The sequence below is a fragment of the Ovis canadensis genome, chromosome X (genome assembly GCF_042477335.2).
Source record: "Ovis canadensis isolate MfBH-ARS-UI-01 breed Bighorn chromosome X, ARS-UI_OviCan_v2, whole genome shotgun sequence".
In the NCBI taxonomy this organism is placed as follows: Eukaryota; Metazoa; Chordata; class Mammalia; order Artiodactyla; family Bovidae; genus Ovis; species Ovis canadensis.
Genome location: NC_091727.1, coordinates 83854161 through 83875384, shown reverse-complemented (window position 1 = coordinate 83875384; position 21224 = coordinate 83854161). Strand labels below are relative to the sequence as shown.

The 21224-nt window shown below is 47.5% G+C and overlaps 1 protein-coding gene across 1 annotated transcript in view; it reads right to left on the bottom strand.

Moving 5' to 3' along the window:
• The window catches only part of LOC138930788 (M protein, serotype 5-like), a 105707-nt gene that overhangs the window by 32608 nt on the left and 51875 nt on the right, over positions 1-21224 (bottom strand). The window contains exons 12-15 of the mRNA XM_070291212.1: positions 17333-17419; positions 11789-11875; positions 6243-6329; positions 699-785 (exon numbers count right to left, since the gene is read on the bottom strand). Coding sequence (XP_070147313.1) covers positions 699-785; positions 6243-6329; positions 11789-11875; positions 17333-17419 — 348 coding nt within the window. The remainder of the gene's footprint in view (positions 1-698; positions 786-6242; positions 6330-11788; positions 11876-17332; positions 17420-21224) is intronic.

Genomic DNA, 21224 nt, shown 5'->3' with positions numbered 1-21224 from the left:
TGACGTAAGTGGCCAGGATGTGATTTCTGCCTGCCTCTCTCAGGGGAAGTATGACATTCACCATCCCCATGTGAAACCCTCTTCCCATCTGGGTTCTGGCAATCTAGCCCCTCATGTCATTCCACACCCCAAACAATGGCAGTAACACCACACCACTACTCCTTGCCGCTGAGATCCATTGATAAGCGGGGTTAGCCATCTTCAGTGCAGACTCCTGAGCCAGTCCAGGCCTCTCCTCTCTGGCTAACTGGGGACCTCAGGGTCTGTCCCCCAATGTCTCGGGACCTCGCACCCCTCCCCACTCAGGTGCCCACCTCTGTTCTTCCTTCCCTCCCTTCCCATCAGAAAATTCACACACACACAAATATCATCTTTTCACCCTTTGATGTTTATTTTAATCGCAGCCATCAGTTTACTATGTTAGTGTGAGAGTCAGTCTTTTCCTGGTTAACCATTTCTAAGAAAGCAGACCACTGGAGACACAATTCTAAACTGTCTGACCTTTTCTATTCAGTTACTGGCTGCCCAGGTTGTACTTCTCCAGGGTCTCTCATTCTGGGGTGGCTGAGCTTATCTTCTCTTTTGATTCTGCCCCCTTCTTTGACTCTGACTCATATTTTGGTACCTTTTTCGGCTTGGTTCAGTTTCTCACGTGCACAGGAACGGAGAAAACAGTTTGGTTCTCTTGTTTTCTTCACCTTCTTCGACGGAGTGGCGTACGATCGGATTTTCTTTCTCAAGGTTCCTTTTAGAGGTCTTCTGACCCTCATGGTCATATTTCGTGCCTTGAAAGACAAGAGAAGGCTATGAGTTTTGAGGAAAGAGTATAACAACTGAGTTGGAAAGGAGACTTCATGAAAAGGGAGGTGGCCTGATGAGGACTTTTGCGCCAGGCAAGGGCAGTGTAGAGGTCTTGGGCACCAAAGTCAATGGAGAACCTGGGGAGTGTCGATGGAATCATCTTACCTTCACGCTGCCTCTGTATCTCCGTTGCCAAAGGGTCTTCTTTCTTCCTTTCATCCTTGAAGCAAACCGCACTGCAACTCTTCTTGGCTGCCGTGGCTTCCTAGTTCCCTTAGCCATGATGACACCATGAAGTGGCCTAACCCAGAATCTCTGCCTCGGACCTCCCTATATATACCTTCCCAGGACAATGAGGAGCCACACCCTTCACTCTGATTGGTCAGCTAGGCACTCCCCCAGCCAATGGGGGCTTTGGGAGTCTTAGACATCACAAGGTACCACGGTGCCCATCCACATGGGTTAGTGGGTGCTGAGGGAGGCCATGAAACAACTTTCCCACCCTTGACCCCTCTGTGTGTCTGATTCTGGGGAGTGGTGATTCAGGGGCATGGTGTTTCTTCTCGTGACCCTCAGACTTTCCTTCAGTGCCCTTTATTCTTTGACTTGGATGTCCCCCTTCAACACTCCTGCCCCCTCCATCCCTGTATGAACCTCTGCCAAACACTTTTCATCCCATTTCAGCATTTCAGAGTCCTCTAGTCACTTCATCTTTAGACCACCCTCTTCCTATCGGGGGTTCTTGAGGGGCTTAAGGAACTTAAGAGCGAGCAGGTAATTGAGAACAGGTTGGAAGTTCTGTCTACTCCAGTGAGCTTTAGAGACCCCAAGGCTTGGTGAATCTTCAGTCCGTTGCCCCAAGATCTATACACCGTCTCCATAAGATTACACTTCAGAGCAAAGAAAGTGTTAAATGCCTCCTCCACTAATATTGTTGGGGACACTTCAACTCTCATGTTGAGGAGGGAAACTCACTTTGCCCCATCTACCAGAAAGACATTCCCGATTTAGGCAAAAATGAAGAAAAGGAAAGGAAGGTGCCCAAAGGCAAGAGTCCGTTTTCCACTGCGCCCCTAACTCTTGAGTGAATCACTTCCCCAGTGGGCCCACATTAACAGCGATCATCAGATAGGGCCCACTGTGGAGCTGACCAATAGCTGAGCAAGAGAAGTACCAGTAGGTACCTCATTGATAGTTGGTTGCTTATGGGCAGGGCCCAGGGTTGCACTGTCCAACTGCTAGGCAAGACCGGTTGCTTAGTAACAGGATATGGAGTCATCAGGCACAGCAATGGCTACCTGCTAAGGGCTGTGCTCATGCTGCTCTGTTACCGAAGGATACGTTGGGTCCAGTGTGCTTTACTCTGTTTAATGGACTCTGTTCCAAATCAGGATTTGATTTCACAGGCTTCTTTAACTGTTGTACATCATTCTTTTCATTGTATTCCCAGGCATGCCTGTCAGCAGTGCTCATCTATATGCCCCTCCGACAGCTGCCACATGATCACATGTGCCGCATATAGCATAGCTAATATTTCAAAGCCAACAAGAATGTGAAAGCCAGCCCACCTTGAGAACGACTTTCACAAACCTTCACCTCACAGTGATTCTTATTCTATGCACAGTGTAACAGAGCAGAGTGAGCACAGCCCTATGCAGTTAGCCATTGGGCTGCTTCTTTTCAACGCACCCTGATCCTAGGCAGCAGGTGTGGCTCAGCCTTGCTTGGTGCCTCAGAGGGCCCCATTTGCAAGCAGCCAACTGTCTAGGAGTGGCCATTCATTGTCCTGCTCAGCTATTGGTCAGCACCACAGTGGGCCCTGCCCACAGTTACTGTCAATGAGGGACCATTCATTGGGGAAGTGATTAAGTAAGGGTGGTGTGGTGGTCATCAGGTGGAAAGTGAGAGAAGAGAGATTCTGGCATTCTTGTGGAGGGCCTGGAGATCACCCAACGTTGCGCCAGTGGGGGAGCTGGATGGTCCCAGGGGATAGACTGGGGACTACATCCTTTAGTGATTCAGAGCCCTCACTAAGTCCCTGCACTAGCCTTGGCCCAGGCCGTGCGGAGCGGTGAACCTCTCCCCCATCCCTGTCTCTGCAACTTAATAGCAGGTGGCCATCTTTCTGGGTCTCAGGCTGTGAGAACTGGTCTCCTCAGTTGGACAGCTTGAGGAGACAGGACCTATTGTGTTGGGTACCTGGCTCCATCAAGGATGAGAGCTGGGTCGAATATGGGAACCTTGCCCTGAAGGAGCTGCCAATGGAAACCTGTTTCTGTTTGACCAGGATGGGACATTTCACGGTGAAAGGTGTTCCTTGAGACTTTGCCCTCTCTTGGCAGGACAGAAAATGACATTCATCTGATAGAGATATTTAGGCACATCATTACCTGACCATGACCTAACCTTAAGCACAAAGGGTGTGACACCACGAAGTCTGAAACAACTTACCACAACTTTCTCTAACCTTTGCTTTTAAACATACTTACTGAAAACGTTCAGTAACTTTGGGTTCTTAGGGCAAGAGCCACCCTCATCCTTGTATGAATCTGTAATCAACCTTTCCCTGTCCCAAACTCAAACATTTCCTTTTGATGGGCCTCATTCTGCATCAAGCACATGGACTTGCAATTGTGGTAACAACAATACTGTCTAAGGGCTGACTTTGCCTCTCTTAAACAACAGCAGAGACTGGCCAAGTGCTCACAGTCATCCATAATATACCCACTCATTTGGCTTGGCTAAGCTTTAGCCAACCTTCTCTCCTCTGAACTTCAGCTTTCCCCCAAGCTTGAGCAGGCACAAAGCGTCAGACCTTTCTGGCTCCCTTAACAGCTCATTCTAAGAATCAGCTCACTACAGAAAGAAACACTTCCTGTCGCACTGCTCCATCATGCTGTCTGTTCATCCATCCCCACCTCTTGCCCCATCTCACACACACACACACACACTCACACACACACACACACACAGATACACAAACTCACGCACACACACAGAGCTGTTGCTCACCCTGCTTATCCTTTCATGTTAACGAAATATCTTTTTCTGTTCCATTTTGAGACATGTTAAGAACGTGTGTTCAAAACATTCTCCCTATTGCAATCAGTTCTTTTCAGTTGCTCAGTCGTGTCCGACTCTTTGTGACCCCATGAATCACAGCACGCCAGGCCTCCCTGTCCATCACCAACTCTGCATTCAGATGCTTATATCTTTGCTTTGCTCCTTTGCTTTTTGCTTCTCTTCTTTTCACAGCTATTTGTAAGGCCTCCCCAGACAGCCCTTGTGCTTTTCTGCATTTCTTTTCCATGGGGATAGTCTTGATCCCTGTCTCCTGTACAATGTCACGAACCTCATTCCATCGTTCATCAGGCACTCTATCTATCAGATCTGGGCCCTTAAATCTATTTCTCACTTCCACTGCATAATCATAAGGGATTTGATTTAAGTCATACCTGAATGGTCTAGTGGTTTTCCCTATTTTCTTCAATTTGAGTCTGGATTTGGTAATAAGGAGTTCATGACCTGAGCCACAGTCTGCTCCTGGTCTTGTTTTTGTTGACTGTATAGACCTTCTCCATCTTTGGTGGCAAAGGATATAATCAATCTGATTTCACTCTTGACCATCAGGTGATGTCCATGTGTAGAGTCTTACTTGTGTGGTTGGAAGAGTGTATTTGTTATGACCAGTGCATTTTCTTGGCGAAACTCTATTAGCCTTTGCCGTGCTTCGTTCTGCATTCCAAGGCCAAATTTGCCTGTTACTCCAGGTGTTTCTTGACTTCCTACTTTTGCATTCCAGACCCCTATAATGAAAAGGGCATCTTTTTGGGGTGTTAGTTCTAAAAGGTCTTGTAGGTCTTCATAAAACCGTTCAATTTCAGTTTCTTAAGCATTCCTGCTTGGGGCCTAGACTTGGATAACTGTGATATTGAATGGTTTGCCTTGGAGACGAACAGAGATCATTCTGTCGTTTTTGAGATTGCGTCCAAGTACTGCATTCCGGACTCTTTCGTTGACTGTGATGGCTACTCCATGTCTTCTGAGGAGTTCCTGCCCGCAGTGGTAGATATAATGGTCATCTGAGGTAAGTCCACACTTTCCAGTCCATTTTCGTTCGCTGATCCCTAGAATGTCGACGTTCACCCTTGCCATCTCTTGTTTGACCACTTCCAATTTGCCTTCAAAGTAGATACCCCATACTCTTATATTTAAACCACAAAACTTGCAGAGCTTGGACTACAAAAGATTTTTGGGGGGAAGAATATTTTACGACTGTAGTTATTTAGAAATACGAGGGGATGATGATCAATATAAGACCAGCTTTTACTCAGTCTTATGTTGATACCTGTATCAAAAATCTCTGTCCTGACTTCTCTGGCTGTCCAGGGGTTAGGACTCCATGCTTTCACTAGAAGGGGAACCGGTTCAATCCCTGGTCAGGGAACTAAGATCCCACAAACTGCATGGTGCCCACCACCCAAAAAATTTATCTGTGTGTGGTGATCCTGTTTGTCATCTGCACCGGGATTTGGGCCAGCTCCACTGCCCTGCCCTTGAGAACACACTGCTCCCACCAATTTCTTAGGAAAACAGTGGCCTAATTGATATTTGGTCTGTTCCCTCCAAACATTATTTTAATCTTTGGGAGTGCTGGTTGTGGGTTTCAGTTGGATCAGCATTTTGTGCCTCCTGAGCACCTTTAGCTGACAGCAAAGGTGAGTGATGCAACAAAGCCCATTATGACGTAAGTGGCCAGGATGTGATTTCTGCCTGCCTCTCTCAGGGGAAGTATGACATTCACCATCCCCATGTGAAACCCTCTTCCCATCTGGGTTCTGGCAATCTAGCCCCTCATGTCATTCCACACCCCAAACAATGGCAGTAACACCACACCACTACTCCTTGCCGCTGAGATCCATTGATAAGCGGGGTTAGCCATCTTCAGTGCAGACTCCTGAGCCAGTCCAGGCCTCTCCTCTCTGGCTAACTGGGGACCTCAGGGTCTGTCCCCCAATGTCTCGGGACCTCGCACCCCTCCCCACTCAGGTGCCCACCTCTTTTCTTCCTTCCCTCCCTTCCCATCAGAAAATTCACACACACACAAATATCATCTTTTCACCCTTTGATGTTTATTTTAATCGCAGCCATCAGTTTACTATGTTAGTGTGAGAGTCAGTCTTTTCCTGGTTAACCATTTCTAAGAAAGCAGACCACTGGAGACACAATTCTAAACTGTCTGACCTTTTCTATTCAGTTACTGGCTGCCCAGGTTGTACTTCTCCAGGGTCTCTCATTCTGGGGTGGCTGAGCTTATCTTCTCTTTTGATTCTGCCCCCTTCTTTGACTCTGACTCATATTTTGGTACCTTTTTCGGCTTGGTTCAGTTTCTCACGTGCACAGGAACGGAGAAAACAGTTTGGTTCTCTTGTTTTCTTCACCTTCTTCGACGGAGTGGCGTACGATCGGATTTTCTTTCTCAAGGTTCCTTTTAGAGGTCTTCTGACCCTCATGGTCATATTTCGTGCCTTGAAAGACAAGAGAAGGCTATGAGTTTTGAGGAAAGAGTATAACAACTGAGTTGGAAAGGAGACTTCATGAAAAGGGAGGTGGCCTGATGAGGACTTTTGCGCCAGGCAAGGGCAGTGTAGAGGTCTTGGGCACCAAAGTCAATGGAGAACCTGGGGAGTGTCGATGGAATCATCTTACCTTCACGCTGCCTCTGTATCTCCGTTGCCAAAGGGTCTTCTTTCTTCCTTTCATCCTTGAAGCAAACCGCACTGCAACTCTTCTTGGCTGCCGTGGCTTCCTAGTTCCCTTAGCCATGATGACACCATGAAGTGGCCTAACCCAGAATCTCTGCCTCGGACCTCCCTATATATACCTTCCCAGGACAATGAGGAGCCACACCCTTCACTCTGATTGGTCAGCTAGGCACTCCCCCAGCCAATGGGGGCTTTGGGAGTCTTAGACATCACAAGGTACCACGGTGCCCATCCACATGGGTTAGTGGGTGCTGAGGGAGGCCATGAAACAACTTTCCCACCCTTGACCCCTCTGTGTGTCTGATTCTGGGGAGTGGTGATTCAGGGGCATGGTGTTTCTTCTCGTGACCCTCAGACTTTCCTTCAGTGCCCTTTATTCTTTGACTTGGATGTCCCCCTTCAACACTCCTGCCCCCTCCATCCCTGTATGAACCTCTGCCAAACACTTTTCATCCCATTTCAGCATTTCAGAGTCCTCTAGTCACTTCATCTTTAGACCACCCTCTTCCTATCGGGGGTTCTTGAGGGGCTTAAGGAACTTAAGAGCGAGCAGGTAATTGAGAACAGGTTGGAAGTTCTGTCTACTCCAGTGAGCTTTAGAGACCCCAAGGCTTGGTGAATCTTCAGTCCGTTGCCCCAAGATCTATACACCGTCTCCATAAGATTACACTTCAGAGCAAAGAAAGTGTTAAATGCCTCCTCCACTAATATTGTTGGGGACACTTCAACTCTCATGTTGAGGAGGGAAACTCACTTTGCCCCATCTACCAGAAAGACATTCCCGATTTAGGCAAAAATGAAGAAAAGGAAAGGAAGGTGCCCAAAGGCAAGAGTCCGTTTTCCACTGCGCCCCTAACTCTTGAGTGAATCACTTCCCCAGTGGGCCCACATTAACAGCGATCATCAGATAGGGCCCACTGTGGAGCTGACCAATAGCTGAGCAAGAGAAGTACCAGTAGGTACCTCATTGATAGTTGGTTGCTTATGGGCAGGGCCCAGGGTTGCACTGTCCAACTGCTAGGCAAGACCGGTTGCTTAGTAACAGGATATGGAGTCATCAGGCACAGCAATGGCTACCTGCTAAGGGCTGTGCTCATGCTGCTCTGTTACCGAAGGATACGTTGGGTCCAGTGTGCTTTACTCTGTTTAATGGACTCTGTTCCAAATCAGGATTTGATTTCACAGGCTTCTTTAACTGTTGTACATCATTCTTTTCATTGTATTCCCAGGCATGCCTGTCAGCAGTGCTCATCTATATGCCCCTCCGACAGCTGCCACATGATCACATGTGCCGCATATAGCATAGCTAATATTTCAAAGCCAACAAGAATGTGAAAGCCAGCCCACCTTGAGAACTACTTTCACAAACCTTCACCTCACAGTGATTCTTATTCTATGCACAGTGTAACAGAGCAGAGTGAGCACAGCCCTATGCAGTTAGCCATTGGGCTGCTTCTTTTCAACGCACCCTGATCCTAGGCAGCAGGTGTGGCTCAGCCTTGCTTGGTGCCTCAGAGGGCCCCATTTGCAAGCAGCCAACTGTCTAGGAGTGGCCATTCATTGTCCTGCTCAGCTATTGGTCAGCACCACAGTGGGCCCTGCCCACAGTTACTGTCAATGAGGGACCATTCATTGGGGAAGTGATTAAGTAAGGGTGGTGTGGTGGTCATCAGGTGGAAAGTGAGAGAAGAGAGATTCTGGCATTCTTGTGGAGGGCCTGGAGATCACCCAACGTTGCGCCAGTGGGGGAGCTGGATGGTCCCAGGGGATAGACTGGGGACTACATCCTTTAGTGATTCAGAGCCCTCACTAAGTCCCTCCACTAGCCTTGGCCCAGGCCGTGCGGAGCGGTGAACCTCTCCCCCATCCCTGTCTCTGCAACTTAATAGCAGGTGGCCATCTTTCTGGGTCTCAGGCTGTGAGAACTGGTCTCCTCAGTTGGACAGCTTGAGGAGACAGGACCTATTGTGTTGGGTACCTGGCTCCATCAAGGATGAGAGCTGGGTCGAATATGGGAACCTTGCCCTGAAGGAGCTGCCAATGGAAACCTGTTTCTCTTTGACCAGGATGGGACATTTCACGGTGAAAGGTGTTCCTTGAGACTTTGCCCTCTCTTGGCAGGACAGAAAATGACATTCATCTGATAGAGATATTTAGGCACATCATTACCTGACCATGACCTAACCTTAAGCACAAAGGGTGTGACACCACGAAGTCTGAAACAACTTACCACAACTTTCTCTAACCTTTGCTTTTAAACATACTTACTGAAAACGTTCAGTAACTTTGGGTTCTTAGGGCAAGAGCCACCCTCATCCTTGTATGAATCTGTAATCAACCTTTCCCTGTCCCAAACTCAAACATTTCCTTTTGATGGGCCTCATTCTGCATCAAGCACATGGACTTGCAATTGTGGTAACAACAATACTGTCTAAGGGCTGACTTTGCCTCTCTTAAACAACAGCAGAGACTGGCCAAGTGCTCACAGTCATCCGTAATATACCCACTCATTTGGCTTGGCTAAGCTTTAGCCAACCTTCTCTCCTCTGAACTTCAGCTTTCCCCCAAGCTTGAGCAGGCACAAAGCGTCAGACCTTTCTGGCTCCCTTAACAGCTCATTCTAAGAATCAGCTCACTACAGAAAGAAACACTTCCTGTCGCACTGCTCCATCATGCTGTCTGTTCATCCATCCCCACCTCTTGCCCCATCTCACACACACACACACACACTCACACACACACACACACACACAGATACACAAACTCACGCACACACACAGAGCTGTTGCTCACCCTGCTTATCCTTTCATGTTAACGAAATATCTTTTTCTGTTCCATTTTGAGACATGTTAAGAACGTGTGTTCAAAACATTCTCCCTATTGCAATCAGTTCTTTTCAGTTGCTCAGTCGTGTCCGACTCTTTGTGACCCCATGAATCACAGCACGCCAGGCCTCCCTGTCCATCACCAACTCTGCATTCAGATGCTTATATCTTTGCTTTGCTCCTTTGCTTTTTGCTTCTCTTCTTTTCACAGCTATTTGTAAGGCCTCCCCAGACAGCCCTTGTGCTTTTCTGCATTTCTTTTCCATGGGGATAGTCTTGATCCCTGTCTCCTGTACAATGTCACGAACCTCATTCCATCGTTCATCAGGCACTCTATCTATCAGATCTGGGCCCTTAAATCTATTTCTCACTTCCACTGCATAATCATAAGGGATTTGATTTAAGTCATACCTGAATGGTCTAGTGGTTTTCCCTATTTTCTTCAATTTGAGTCTGGATTTGGTAATAAGGAGTTCATGACCTGAGCCACAGTCTGCTCCTGGTCTTGTTTTTGTTGACTGTATAGACCTTCTCCATCTTTGGTGGCAAAGGATATAATCAATCTGATTTCACTCTTGACCATCAGGTGATGTCCATGTGTAGAGTCTTACTTGTGTGGTTGGAAGAGTGTATTTGTTATGACCAGTGCATTTTCTTGGCGAAACTCTATTAGCCTTTGCCGTGCTTCGTTCTGCATTCCAAGGCCAAATTTGCCTGTTACTCCAGGTGTTTCTTGACTTCCTACTTTTGCATTCCAGACCCCTATAATGAAAAGGGCATCTTTTTGGGGTGTTAGTTCTAAAAGGTCTTGTAGGTCTTCATAAAACCGTTCAATTTCAGTTTCTTAAGCATTCCTGCTTGGGGCCTAGACTTGGATAACTGTGATATTGAATGGTTTGCCTTGGAGACGAACAGAGATCATTCTGTCGTTTTTGAGATTGCGTCCAAGTACTGCATTCCGGACTCTTTCGTTGACTGTGATGGCTACTCCATGTCTTCTGAGGAGTTCCTGCCCGCAGTGGTAGATATAATGGTCATCTGAGGTAAGTCCACACTTTCCAGTCCATTTTCGTTCGCTGATCCCTAGAATGTCGACGTTCACCCTTGCCATCTCTTGTTTGACCACTTCCAATTTGCCTTCAAAGTAGATACCCCATACTCTTATATTTAAACCACAAAACTTGCAGAGCTTGGACTACAAAAGATTTTTGGGGGGAAGAATATTTTACGACTGTAGTTATTTAGAAATACGAGGGGATGATGATCAATATAAGACCAGCTTTTACTCAGTCTTATGTTGATACCTGTATCAAAAATCTCTGTCCTGACTTCTCTGGCTGTCCAGGGGTTAGGACTCCATGCTTTCACTAGAAGGGGAACCGGTTCAATCCCTGGTCAGGGAACTAAGATCCCACAAACTGCATGGTGCCCACCACCCAAAAAATTTATCTGTGTGTGGTGATCCTGTTTGTCATCTGCACCGGGATTTGGGCCAGCTCCACTGCCCTGCCCTTGAGAACACACTGCTCCCACCAATTTCTTAGGAAAACAGTGGCCTAATTGATATTTGGTCTGTTCCCTCCAAACATTATTTTAATCTTTGGGAGTGCTGGTTGTGGGTTTCAGTTGGATCAGCATTTTGTGCCTCCTGAGCACCTTTAGCTGACAGCAAAGGTGAGTGATGCAACAAAGCCCATTATGACGTAAGTGGCCAGGATGTGATTTCTGCCTGCCTCTCTCAGGGGAAGTATGACATTCACCATCCCCATGTGAAACCCTCTTCCCATCTGGGTTCTGGCAATCTAGCCCCTCATGTCATTCCACACCCCAAACAATGGCAGTAACACCACACCACTACTCCTTGCCGCTGAGATCCATTGATAAGCGGGGTTAGCCATCTTCAGTGCAGACTCCTGAGCCAGTCCAGGCCTCTCCTCTCTGGCTAACTGGGGACCTCAGGGTCTGTCCCCCAATGTCTCGGGACCTCGCACCCCTCCCCACTCAGGTGCCCACCTCTGTTCTTCCTTCCCTCCCTTCCCATCAGAAAATTCACACACACACAAATATCATCTTTTCACCCTTTGATGTTTATTTTAATCGCAGCCATCAGTTTACTATGTTAGTGTGAGAGTCAGTCTTTTCCTGGTTAACCATTTCTAAGAAAGCAGACCACTGGAGACACAATTCTAAACTGTCTGACCTTTTCTATTCAGTTACTGGCTGCCCAGGTTGTACTTCTCCAGGGTCTCTCATTCTGGGGTGGCTGAGCTTATCTTCTCTTTTGATTCTGCCCCCTTCTTTGACTCTGACTCATATTTTGGTACCTTTTTCGGCTTGGTTCAGTTTCTCACGTGCACAGGAACGGAGAAAACAGTTTGGTTCTCTTGTTTTCTTCACCTTCTTCGACGGAGTGGCGTACGATCGGATTTTCTTTCTCAAGGTTCCTTTTAGAGGTCTTCTGACCCTCATGGTCATATTTCGTGCCTTGAAAGACAAGAGAAGGCTATGAGTTTTGAGGAAAGAGTATAACAACTGAGTTGGAAAGGAGACTTCATGAAAAGGGAGGTGGCCTGATGAGGACTTTTGCGCCAGGCAAGGGCAGTGTAGAGGTCTTGGGCACCAAAGTCAATGGAGAACCTGGGGAGTGTCGATGGAATCATCTTACCTTCACGCTGCCTCTGTATCTCCGTTGCCAAAGGGTCTTCTTTCTTCCTTTCATCCTTGAAGCAAACCGCACTGCAACTCTTCTTGGCTGCCGTGGCTTCCTAGTTCCCTTAGCCATGATGACACCATGAAGTGGCCTAACCCAGAATCTCTGCCTCGGACCTCCCTATATATACCTTCCCAGGACAATGAGGAGCCACACCCTTCACTCTGATTGGTCAGCTAGGCACTCCCCCAGCCAATGGGGGCTTTGGGAGTCTTAGACATCACAAGGTACCACGGTGCCCATCCACATGGGTTAGTGGGTGCTGAGGGAGGCCATGAAACAACTTTCCCACCCTTGACCCCTCTGTGTGTCTGATTCTGGGGAGTGGTGATTCAGGGGCATGGTGTTTCTTCTCGTGACCCTCAGACTTTCCTTCAGTGCCCTTTATTCTTTGACTTGGATGTCCCCCTTCAACACTCCTGCCCCCTCCATCCCTGTATGAACCTCTGCCAAACACTTTTCATCCCATTTCAGCATTTCAGAGTCCTCTAGTCACTTCATCTTTAGACCACCCTCTTCCTATCGGGGGTTCTTGAGGGGCTTAAGGAACTTAAGAGCGAGCAGGTAATTGAGAACAGGTTGGAAGTTCTGTCTACTCCAGTGAGCTTTAGAGACCCCAAGGCTTGGTGAATCTTCAGTCCGTTGCCCCAAGATCTATACACCGTCTCCATAAGATTACACTTCAGAGCAAAGAAAGTGTTAAATGCCTCCTCCACTAATATTGTTGGGGACACTTCAACTCTCATGTTGAGGAGGGAAACTCACTTTGCCCCATCTACCAGAAAGACATTCCCGATTTAGGCAAAAATGAAGAAAAGGAAAGGAAGGTGCCCAAAGGCAAGAGTCCGTTTTCCACTGCGCCCCTAACTCTTGAGTGAATCACTTCCCCAGTGGGCCCACATTAACAGCGATCATCAGATAGGGCCCACTGTGGAGCTGACCAATAGCTGAGCAAGAGAAGTACCAGTAGGTACCTCATTGATAGTTGGTTGCTTATGGGCAGGGCCCAGGGTTGCACTGTCCAACTGCTAGGCAAGACCGGTTGCTTAGTAACAGGATATGGAGTCATCAGGCACAGCAATGGCTACCTGCTAAGGGCTGTGCTCATGCTGCTCTGTTACCGAAGGATACGTTGGGTCCAGTGTGCTTTACTCTGTTTAATGGACTCTGTTCCAAATCAGGATTTGATTTCACAGGCTTCTTTAACTGTTGTACATCATTCTTTTCATTGTATTCCCAGGCATGCCTGTCAGCAGTGCTCATCTATATGCCCCTCCGACAGCTGCCACATGATCACATGTGCCGCATATAGCATAGCTAATATTTCAAAGCCAACAAGAATGTGAAAGCCAGCCCACCTTGAGAACGACTTTCACAAACCTTCACCTCACAGTGATTCTTATTCTATGCACAGTGTAACAGAGCAGAGTGAGCACAGCCCTATGCAGTTAGCCATTGGGCTGCTTCTTTTCAACGCACCCTGATCCTAGGCAGCAGGTGTGGCTCAGCCTTGCTTGGTGCCTCAGAGGGCCCCATTTGCAAGCAGCCAACTGTCTAGGAGTGGCCATTCATTGTCCTGCTCAGCTATTGGTCAGCACCACAGTGGGCCCTGCCCACAGTTACTGTCAATGAGGGACCATTCATTGGGGAAGTGATTAAGTAAGGGTGGTGTGGTGGTCATCAGGTGGAAAGTGAGAGAAGAGAGATTCTGGCATTCTTGTGGAGGGCCTGGAGATCACCCAACGTTGCGCCAGTGGGTGAGCTGGACGGTCCCAGGGGATAGACTGGGGACTACATCCTTTAGTGATTCAGAGCCCTCACTAAGTCCCTGCACTAGCCTTGGCCCAGGCCGTGCGGAGCGGTGAACCTCTCCCCCATCCCTGTCTCTGCAACTTAATAGCAGGTGGCCATCTTTCTGGGTCTCAGGCTGTGAGAACTGGTCTCCTCAGTTGGACAGCTTGAGGAGACAGGACCTATTGTGTTGGGTACCTGGCTCCATCAAGGATGAGAGCTGGGTCGAATATGGGAACCTTGCCCTGAAGGAGCTGCCAATGGAAACCTGTTTCTGTTTGACCAGGATGGGACATTTCACGGTGAAAGGTGTTCCTTGAGACTTTGCCCTCTCTTGGCAGGACAGAAAATGACATTCATCTGATAGAGATATTTAGGCACATCATTACCTGACCATGACCTAACCTTAAGCACAAAGGGTGTGACACCACGAAGTCTGAAACAACTTACCACAACTTTCTCTAACCTTTGCTTTTAAACATACTTACTGAAAACGTTCAGTAACTTTGGGTTCTTAGGGCAAGAGCCACCCTCATCCTTGTATGAATCTGTAATCAACCTTTCCCTGTCCCAAACTCAAACATTTCCTTTTGATGGGCCTCATTCTGCATCAAGCACATGGACTTGCAATTGTGGTAACAACAATACTGTCTAAGGGCTGACTTTGCCTCTCTTAAACAACAGCAGAGACTGGCCAAGTGCTCACAGTCATCCATAATATACCCACTCATTTGGCTTGGCTAAGCTTTAGCCAACCTTCTCTCCTCTGAACTTCAGCTTTCCCCCAAGCTTGAGCAGGCACAAAGCGTCAGACCTTTCTGGCTCCCTTAACAGCTCATTCTAAGAATCAGCTCACTACAGAAAGAAACACTTCCTGTCGCACTGCTCCATCATGCTGTCTGTTCATCCATCCCCACCTCTTGCCCCATCTCACACACACACACACACACTCACACACACACACACACACAGATACACAAACTCACGCACACACACAGAGCTGTTGCTCACCCTGCTTATCCTTTCATGTTAACGAAATATCTTTTTCTGTTCCATTTTGAGACATGTTAAGAACGTGTGTTCAAAACATTCTCCCTATTGCAATCAGTTCTTTTCAGTTGCTCAGTCGTGTCCGACTCTTTGTGACCCCATGAATCACAGCACGCCAGGCCTCCCTGTCCATCACCAACTCTGCATTCAGATGCTTATATCTTTGCTTTGCTCCTTTGCTTTTTGCTTCTCTTCTTTTCACAGCTATTTGTAAGGCCTCCCCAGACAGCCCTTGTGCTTTTCTGCATTTCTTTTCCATGGGGATAGTCTTGATCCCTGTCTCCTGTACAATGTCACGAACCTCATTCCATCGTTCATCAGGCACTCTATCTATCAGATCTGGGCCCTTAAATCTATTTCTCACTTCCACTGCATAATCATAAGGGATTTGATTTAAGTCATACCTGAATGGTCTAGTGGTTTTCCCTATTTTCTTCAATTTGAGTCTGGATTTGGTAATAAGGAGTTCATGACCTGAGCCACAGTCTGCTCCTGGTCTTGTTTTTGTTGACTGTATAGACCTTCTCCATCTTTGGTGGCAAAGGATATAATCAATCTGATTTCACTCTTGACCATCAGGTGATGTCCATGTGTAGAGTCTTACTTGTGTGGTTGGAAGAGTGTATTTGTTATGACCAGTGCATTTTCTTGGCGAAACTCTATTAGCCTTTGCCGTGCTTCGTTCTGCATTCCAAGGCCAAATTTGCCTGTTACTCCAGGTGTTTCTTGACTTCCTACTTTTGCATTCCAGACCCCTATAATGAAAAGGGCATCTTTTTGGGGTGTTAGTTCTAAAAGGTCTTGTAGGTCTTCATAAAACCGTTCAATTTCAGTTTCTTAAGCATTCCTGCTTGGGGCCTAGACTTGGATAACTGTGATATTGAATGGTTTGCCTTGGAGACGAACAGAGATCATTCTGTCGTTTTTGAGATTGCGTCCAAGTACTGCATTCCGGACTCTTTCGTTGACTGTGATGGCTACTCCATGTCTTCTGAGGAGTTCCTGCCCGCAGTGGTAGATATAATGGTCATCTGAGGTAAGTCCACACTTTCCAGTCCATTTTCGTTCGCTGATCCCTAGAATGTCGACGTTCACCCTTGCCATCTCTTGTTTGACCACTTCCAATTTGCCTTCAAAGTAGATACCCCATACTCTTATATTTAAACCACAAAACTTGCAGAGCTTGGACTACAAAAGATTTTTGGGGGGAAGAATATTTTACGACTGTAGTTATTTAGAAATACGAGGGGATGATGATCAATATAAGACCAGCTTTTACTCAGTCTTATGTTGATACCTGTATCAAAAATCTCTGTCCTGACTTCTCTGGCTGTCCAGGGGTTAGGACTCCATGCTTTCACTAGAAGGGGAACCGGTTCAATCCCTGGTCAGGGAACTAAGATCCCACAAACTGCATGGTGCCCACCACCCAAAAAATTTATCTGTGTGTGGTGATCCTGTTTGTCATCTGCACCGGGATTTGGGCCAGCTCCACTGCCCTGCCCTTGAGAACACACTGCTCCCACCAATTTCTTAGGAAAACAGTGGCCTAATTGATATTTGGTCTGTTCCCTCCAAACATTATTTTAATCTTTGGGAGTGCTGGTTGTGGGTTTCAGTTGGATCAGCATTTTGTGCCTCCTGAGCACCTTTAGCTGACAGCAAAGGTGAGTGATGCAACAAAGCCCATTATGACGTAAGTGGCCAGGATGTGATTTCTGCCTGCCTCTCTCAGGGGAAGTATGACATTCACCATCCCCATGTGAAACCCTCTTCCCATCTGGGTTCTGGCAATCTAGCCCCTCATGTCATTCCACACCCCAAACAATGGCAGTAACACCACACCACTACTCCTTGCCGCTGAGATCCATTGATAAGCGGGGTTAGCCATCTTCAGTGCAGACTCCTGAGCCAGTCCAGGCCTCTCCTCTCTGGCTAACTGGGGACCTCAGGGTCTGTCCCCCAATGTCTCGGGACCTCGCACCCCTCCCCACTCAGGTGCCCACCTCTGTTCTTCCTTCCCTCCCTTCCCATCAGAAAATTCACACACACACAAATATCATCTTTTCACCCTTTGATGTTTATTTTAATCGCAGCCATCAGTTTACTATGTTAGTGTGAGAGTCAGTCTTTTCCTGGTTAACCATTTCTAAGAAAGCAGACCACTGGAGACACAATTCTAAACTGTCTGACCTTTTCTATTCAGTTACTGGCTGCCCAGGTTGTACTTCTCCAGGGTCTCTCATTCTGGGGTGGCTGAGCTTATCTTCTCTTTTGATTCTGCCCCCTTCTTTGACTCTGACTCATATTTTGGTACCTTTTTCGGCTTGGTTCAGTTTCTCACGTGCACAGGAACGGAGAAAACAGTTTGGTTCTCTTGTTTTCTTCACCTTCTTCGACGGAGTGGCGTACGATCGGATTTTCTTTCTCAAGGTTCCTTTTAGAGGTCTTCTGACCCTCATGGTCATATTTCGTGCCTTGAAAGACAAGAGAAGGCTATGAGTTTTGAGGAAAGAGTATAACAACTGAGTTGGAAAGGAGACTTCATGAAAAGGGAGGTGGCCTGATGAGGACTTTTGCGCCAGGCAAGGGCAGTGTAGAGGTCTTGGGCACCAAAGTCAATGGAGAACCTGGGGAGTGTCGATGGAATCATCTTACCTTCACGCTGCCTCTGTATCTCCGTTGCCAAAGGGTCTTCTTTCTTCCTTTCATCCTTGAAGCAAACCGCACTGCAACTCTTCTTGGCTGCCGTGGCTTCCTAGTTCCCTTAGCCATGATGACACCATGAAGTGGCCTAACCCAGAATCTCTGCCTCGGACCTCCCTATATATACCTTCCCAGGACAATGAGGAGCCACACCCTTCACTCTGATTGGTCAGCTAGGCACTCCCCCAGCCAATGGGGGCTTTGGGAGTCTTAGACATCACAAGGTACCACGGTGCCCATCCACATGGGTTAGTGGGTGCTGAGGGAGGCCATGAAACAACTTTCCCACCCTTGACCCCTCTGTGTGTCTGATTCTGGGGAGTGGTGATTCAGGGGCATGGTGTTTCTTCTCGTGACCCTCAGACTTTCCTTCAGTGCCCTTTATTCTTTGACTTGGATGTCCCCCTTCAACACTCCTGCCCCCTCCATCCCTGTATGAACCTCTGCCAAACACTTTTCATCCCATTTCAGCATTTCAGAGTCCTCTAGTCACTTCATCTTTAGACCACCCTCTTCCTATCGGGGGTTCTTGAGGGGCTTAAGGAACTTAAGAGCGAGCAGGTAATTGAGAACAGGTTGGAAGTTCTGTCTACTCCAGTGAGCTTTAGAGACCCCAAGGCTTGGTGAATCTTCAGTCCGTTGCCCCAAGATCTATACACCGTCTCCATAAGATTACACTTCAGAGCAAAGAAAGTGTTAAATGCCTCCTCCACTAATATTGTTGGGGACACTTCAACTCTCATGTTGAGGAGGGAAACTCACTTTGCCCCATCTACCAGAAAGACATTCCCGATTTAGGCAAAAATGAAGAAAAGGAAAGGAAGGTGCCCAAAGGCAAGAGTCCGTTTTCCACTGCGCCCCTAACTCTTGAGTGAATCACTTCCCCAGTGGGCCCACATTAACAGCGATCATCAGATAGGGCCCACTGTGGAGCTGACCAATAGCTGAGCAAGAGAAGTACCAGTAGGTACCTCATTGATAGTTGGTTGCTTATGGGCAGGGCCCAGGGTTGCACTGTCCAACTGCTAGGCAAGACCGGTTGCTTAGTAACAGGATATGGAGTCATCAGGCACAGCAATGGCTACCTGCTAAGGGCTGTGCTCATGCTGCTCTGTTACCGAAGGATACGTTGGGTCCAGTGTGCTTTACTCTGTTTAATGGACTCTGTTCCAAATCAGGATTTGATTTCACAGGCTTCTTTAACTGTTGTACATCATTCTTTTCATTGTATTCCCAGGCATGCCTGTCAGCAGTGCTCATCTATATGCCCCTCCGACAGCTGCCACATGATCACATGTGCCGCATATAGCATAGCTAATATTTCAAAGCCAACAAGAATGTGAAAGCCAGCCCACCTTGAGAACGACTTTCACAAACCTTCACCTCACAGTGATTCTTATTCTATGCACAGTGTAACAGAGCAGAGTGAGCACAGCCCTATGCAGTTAGCCATTGGGCTGCTTCTTTTCAACGCACCCTGATCCTAGGCAGCAGGTGTGGCTCAGCCTTGCTTGGTGCCTCAGAGGGCCCCATTTGCAAGCAGCCAACTGTCTAGGAGTGGCCATTCATTGTCCTGCTCAGCTATTGGTCAGCACCACAGTGGGCCCTGCCCACAGTTACTGTCAATGAGGGACCATTCATTGGGGAAGTGATTAAGTAAGGGTGGTGTGGTGGTCATCAGGTGGAAAGTGAGAGAAGAGAGATTCTGGCATTCTTGTGGAGGGCCTGGAGATCACCCAACGTTGCGCCAGTGGGTGAGCTGGATGGTCCCAGGGGATAGACTGGGGACTACATCCTTTAGTGATTCAGAGCCCTCACTAAGTCCCTGCACTAGCCTTGGCCCAGGCCGTGCGGAGCGGTGAACCTCTCCCCCATCCCTGTCTCTGCAACTTAATAGCAGGTGGCCATCTTTCTGGGTCTCAGGCTGTGAGAACTGGTCTCCTCAGTTGGACAGCTTGAGGAGACAGGACCTATTGTGTTGGGTACCTGGCTCCATCAAGGATGAGAGCTGGGTCGAATATGGGAACCTTGCCCTGAAGGAGCTGCCAATGGAAACCTGTTTCTGTTTGACCAGGATGGGACATTTCACGGTGAAAGGTGTTCCTTGAGACTTTGCCCTCTCTTGGCAGGACAGAAAATGACATTCATCTGATAGAGATATTTAGGCACATCATTACCTGACCATGACCTAACCTTAAGCACAAAGGGTGTGACACCACGAAGTCTGAAACAACTTACCACAACTTTCTCTAACCTTTGCTTTTAAACATACTTACTGAAAACGTTCAGTAACTTTGGGTTCTTAGGGCAAGAGCCACCCTCATCCTTGTATGAATCTGTAATCAACCTTTCCCTGTCCCAAACTCAAACATTTCCTTTTGATGGGCCTCATTCTGCATCAAGCACATGGACTTGCAATTGTGGTAACAACAATACTGTCTAAGGGCTGACTTTGCCTCTCTTAAACAACAGCAGAGACTGGCCAAGTGCTCACAGTCATCCATAATATACCCACTCATTTGGCTTGGCTAAGCTTTAGCCAACCTTCTCTCCTCTGAACTTCAGCTTTCCCCCAAGCTTGAGCAGGCACAAAGCGTCAGACCTTTCTGGCTCCCTTAACAGCTCATTCTAAGAATCAGCTCACTACAGAAAGAAACACTTCCTGTCGCACTGCTCCATCATGCTGTCTGTTCATCCATCCCCACCTCTTGCCCCATCTCACACACACACACACACACTCACACACACACACACACACACAGATACACAAACTCACGCACACACACAGAGCTGTTGCTCACCCTGCTTATCCTTTCATGTTAACGAAATATCTTTTTCTGTTCCATTTTGAGACATGTTAAGAACGTGTGTTCAAAACATTCTCCCTATTGCAATCAGTTCTTTTCAGTTGCTCAGTCGTGTCCGACTCTTTGTGACCCCATGAATCACAGCACGCCAGGCCTCCCTGTCCATCACCAACTCTGCATTCAGATGCTTATATCTTTGCTTTGCTCCTTTGCTTTTTGCTTCTCTTCTTTTCACAGCTATTTGTAAGGCCTCCCCAGACAGCCCTTGTGCTTTTCTGCATTTCTTTTCCATGGGGATAGTCTTGATCCCTGTCTCCTGTACAATGTCACGAACCTCATTCCATCGTTCATCAGGCACTCTATCTATCAGATCTGGGCCCTTAAATCTATTTCTCACTTCCACTGCATAATCATAAGGGATTTGATTTAAGTCATACCTGAATGGTCTAGTGGTTTTCCCTATTTTCTTCAATTTGAGTCTGGATTTGGTAATAAGGAGTTCATGACCTGAGCCACAGTCTGCTCCTGGTCTTGTTTTTGTTGACTGTATAGACCTTCTCCATCTTTGGTGGCAAAGGATATAATCAATCTGATTTCACTCTTGACCATCAGGTGATGTCCATGTGTAGAGTCTTACTTGTGTGGTTGGAAGAGTGTATTTGTTATGACCAGTGCATTTTCTTGGCGAAACTCTATTAGCCTTTGCCGTGCTTCGTTCTGCATTCCAAGGCCAAATTTGCCTGTTACTCCAGGTGTTTCTTGACTTCCT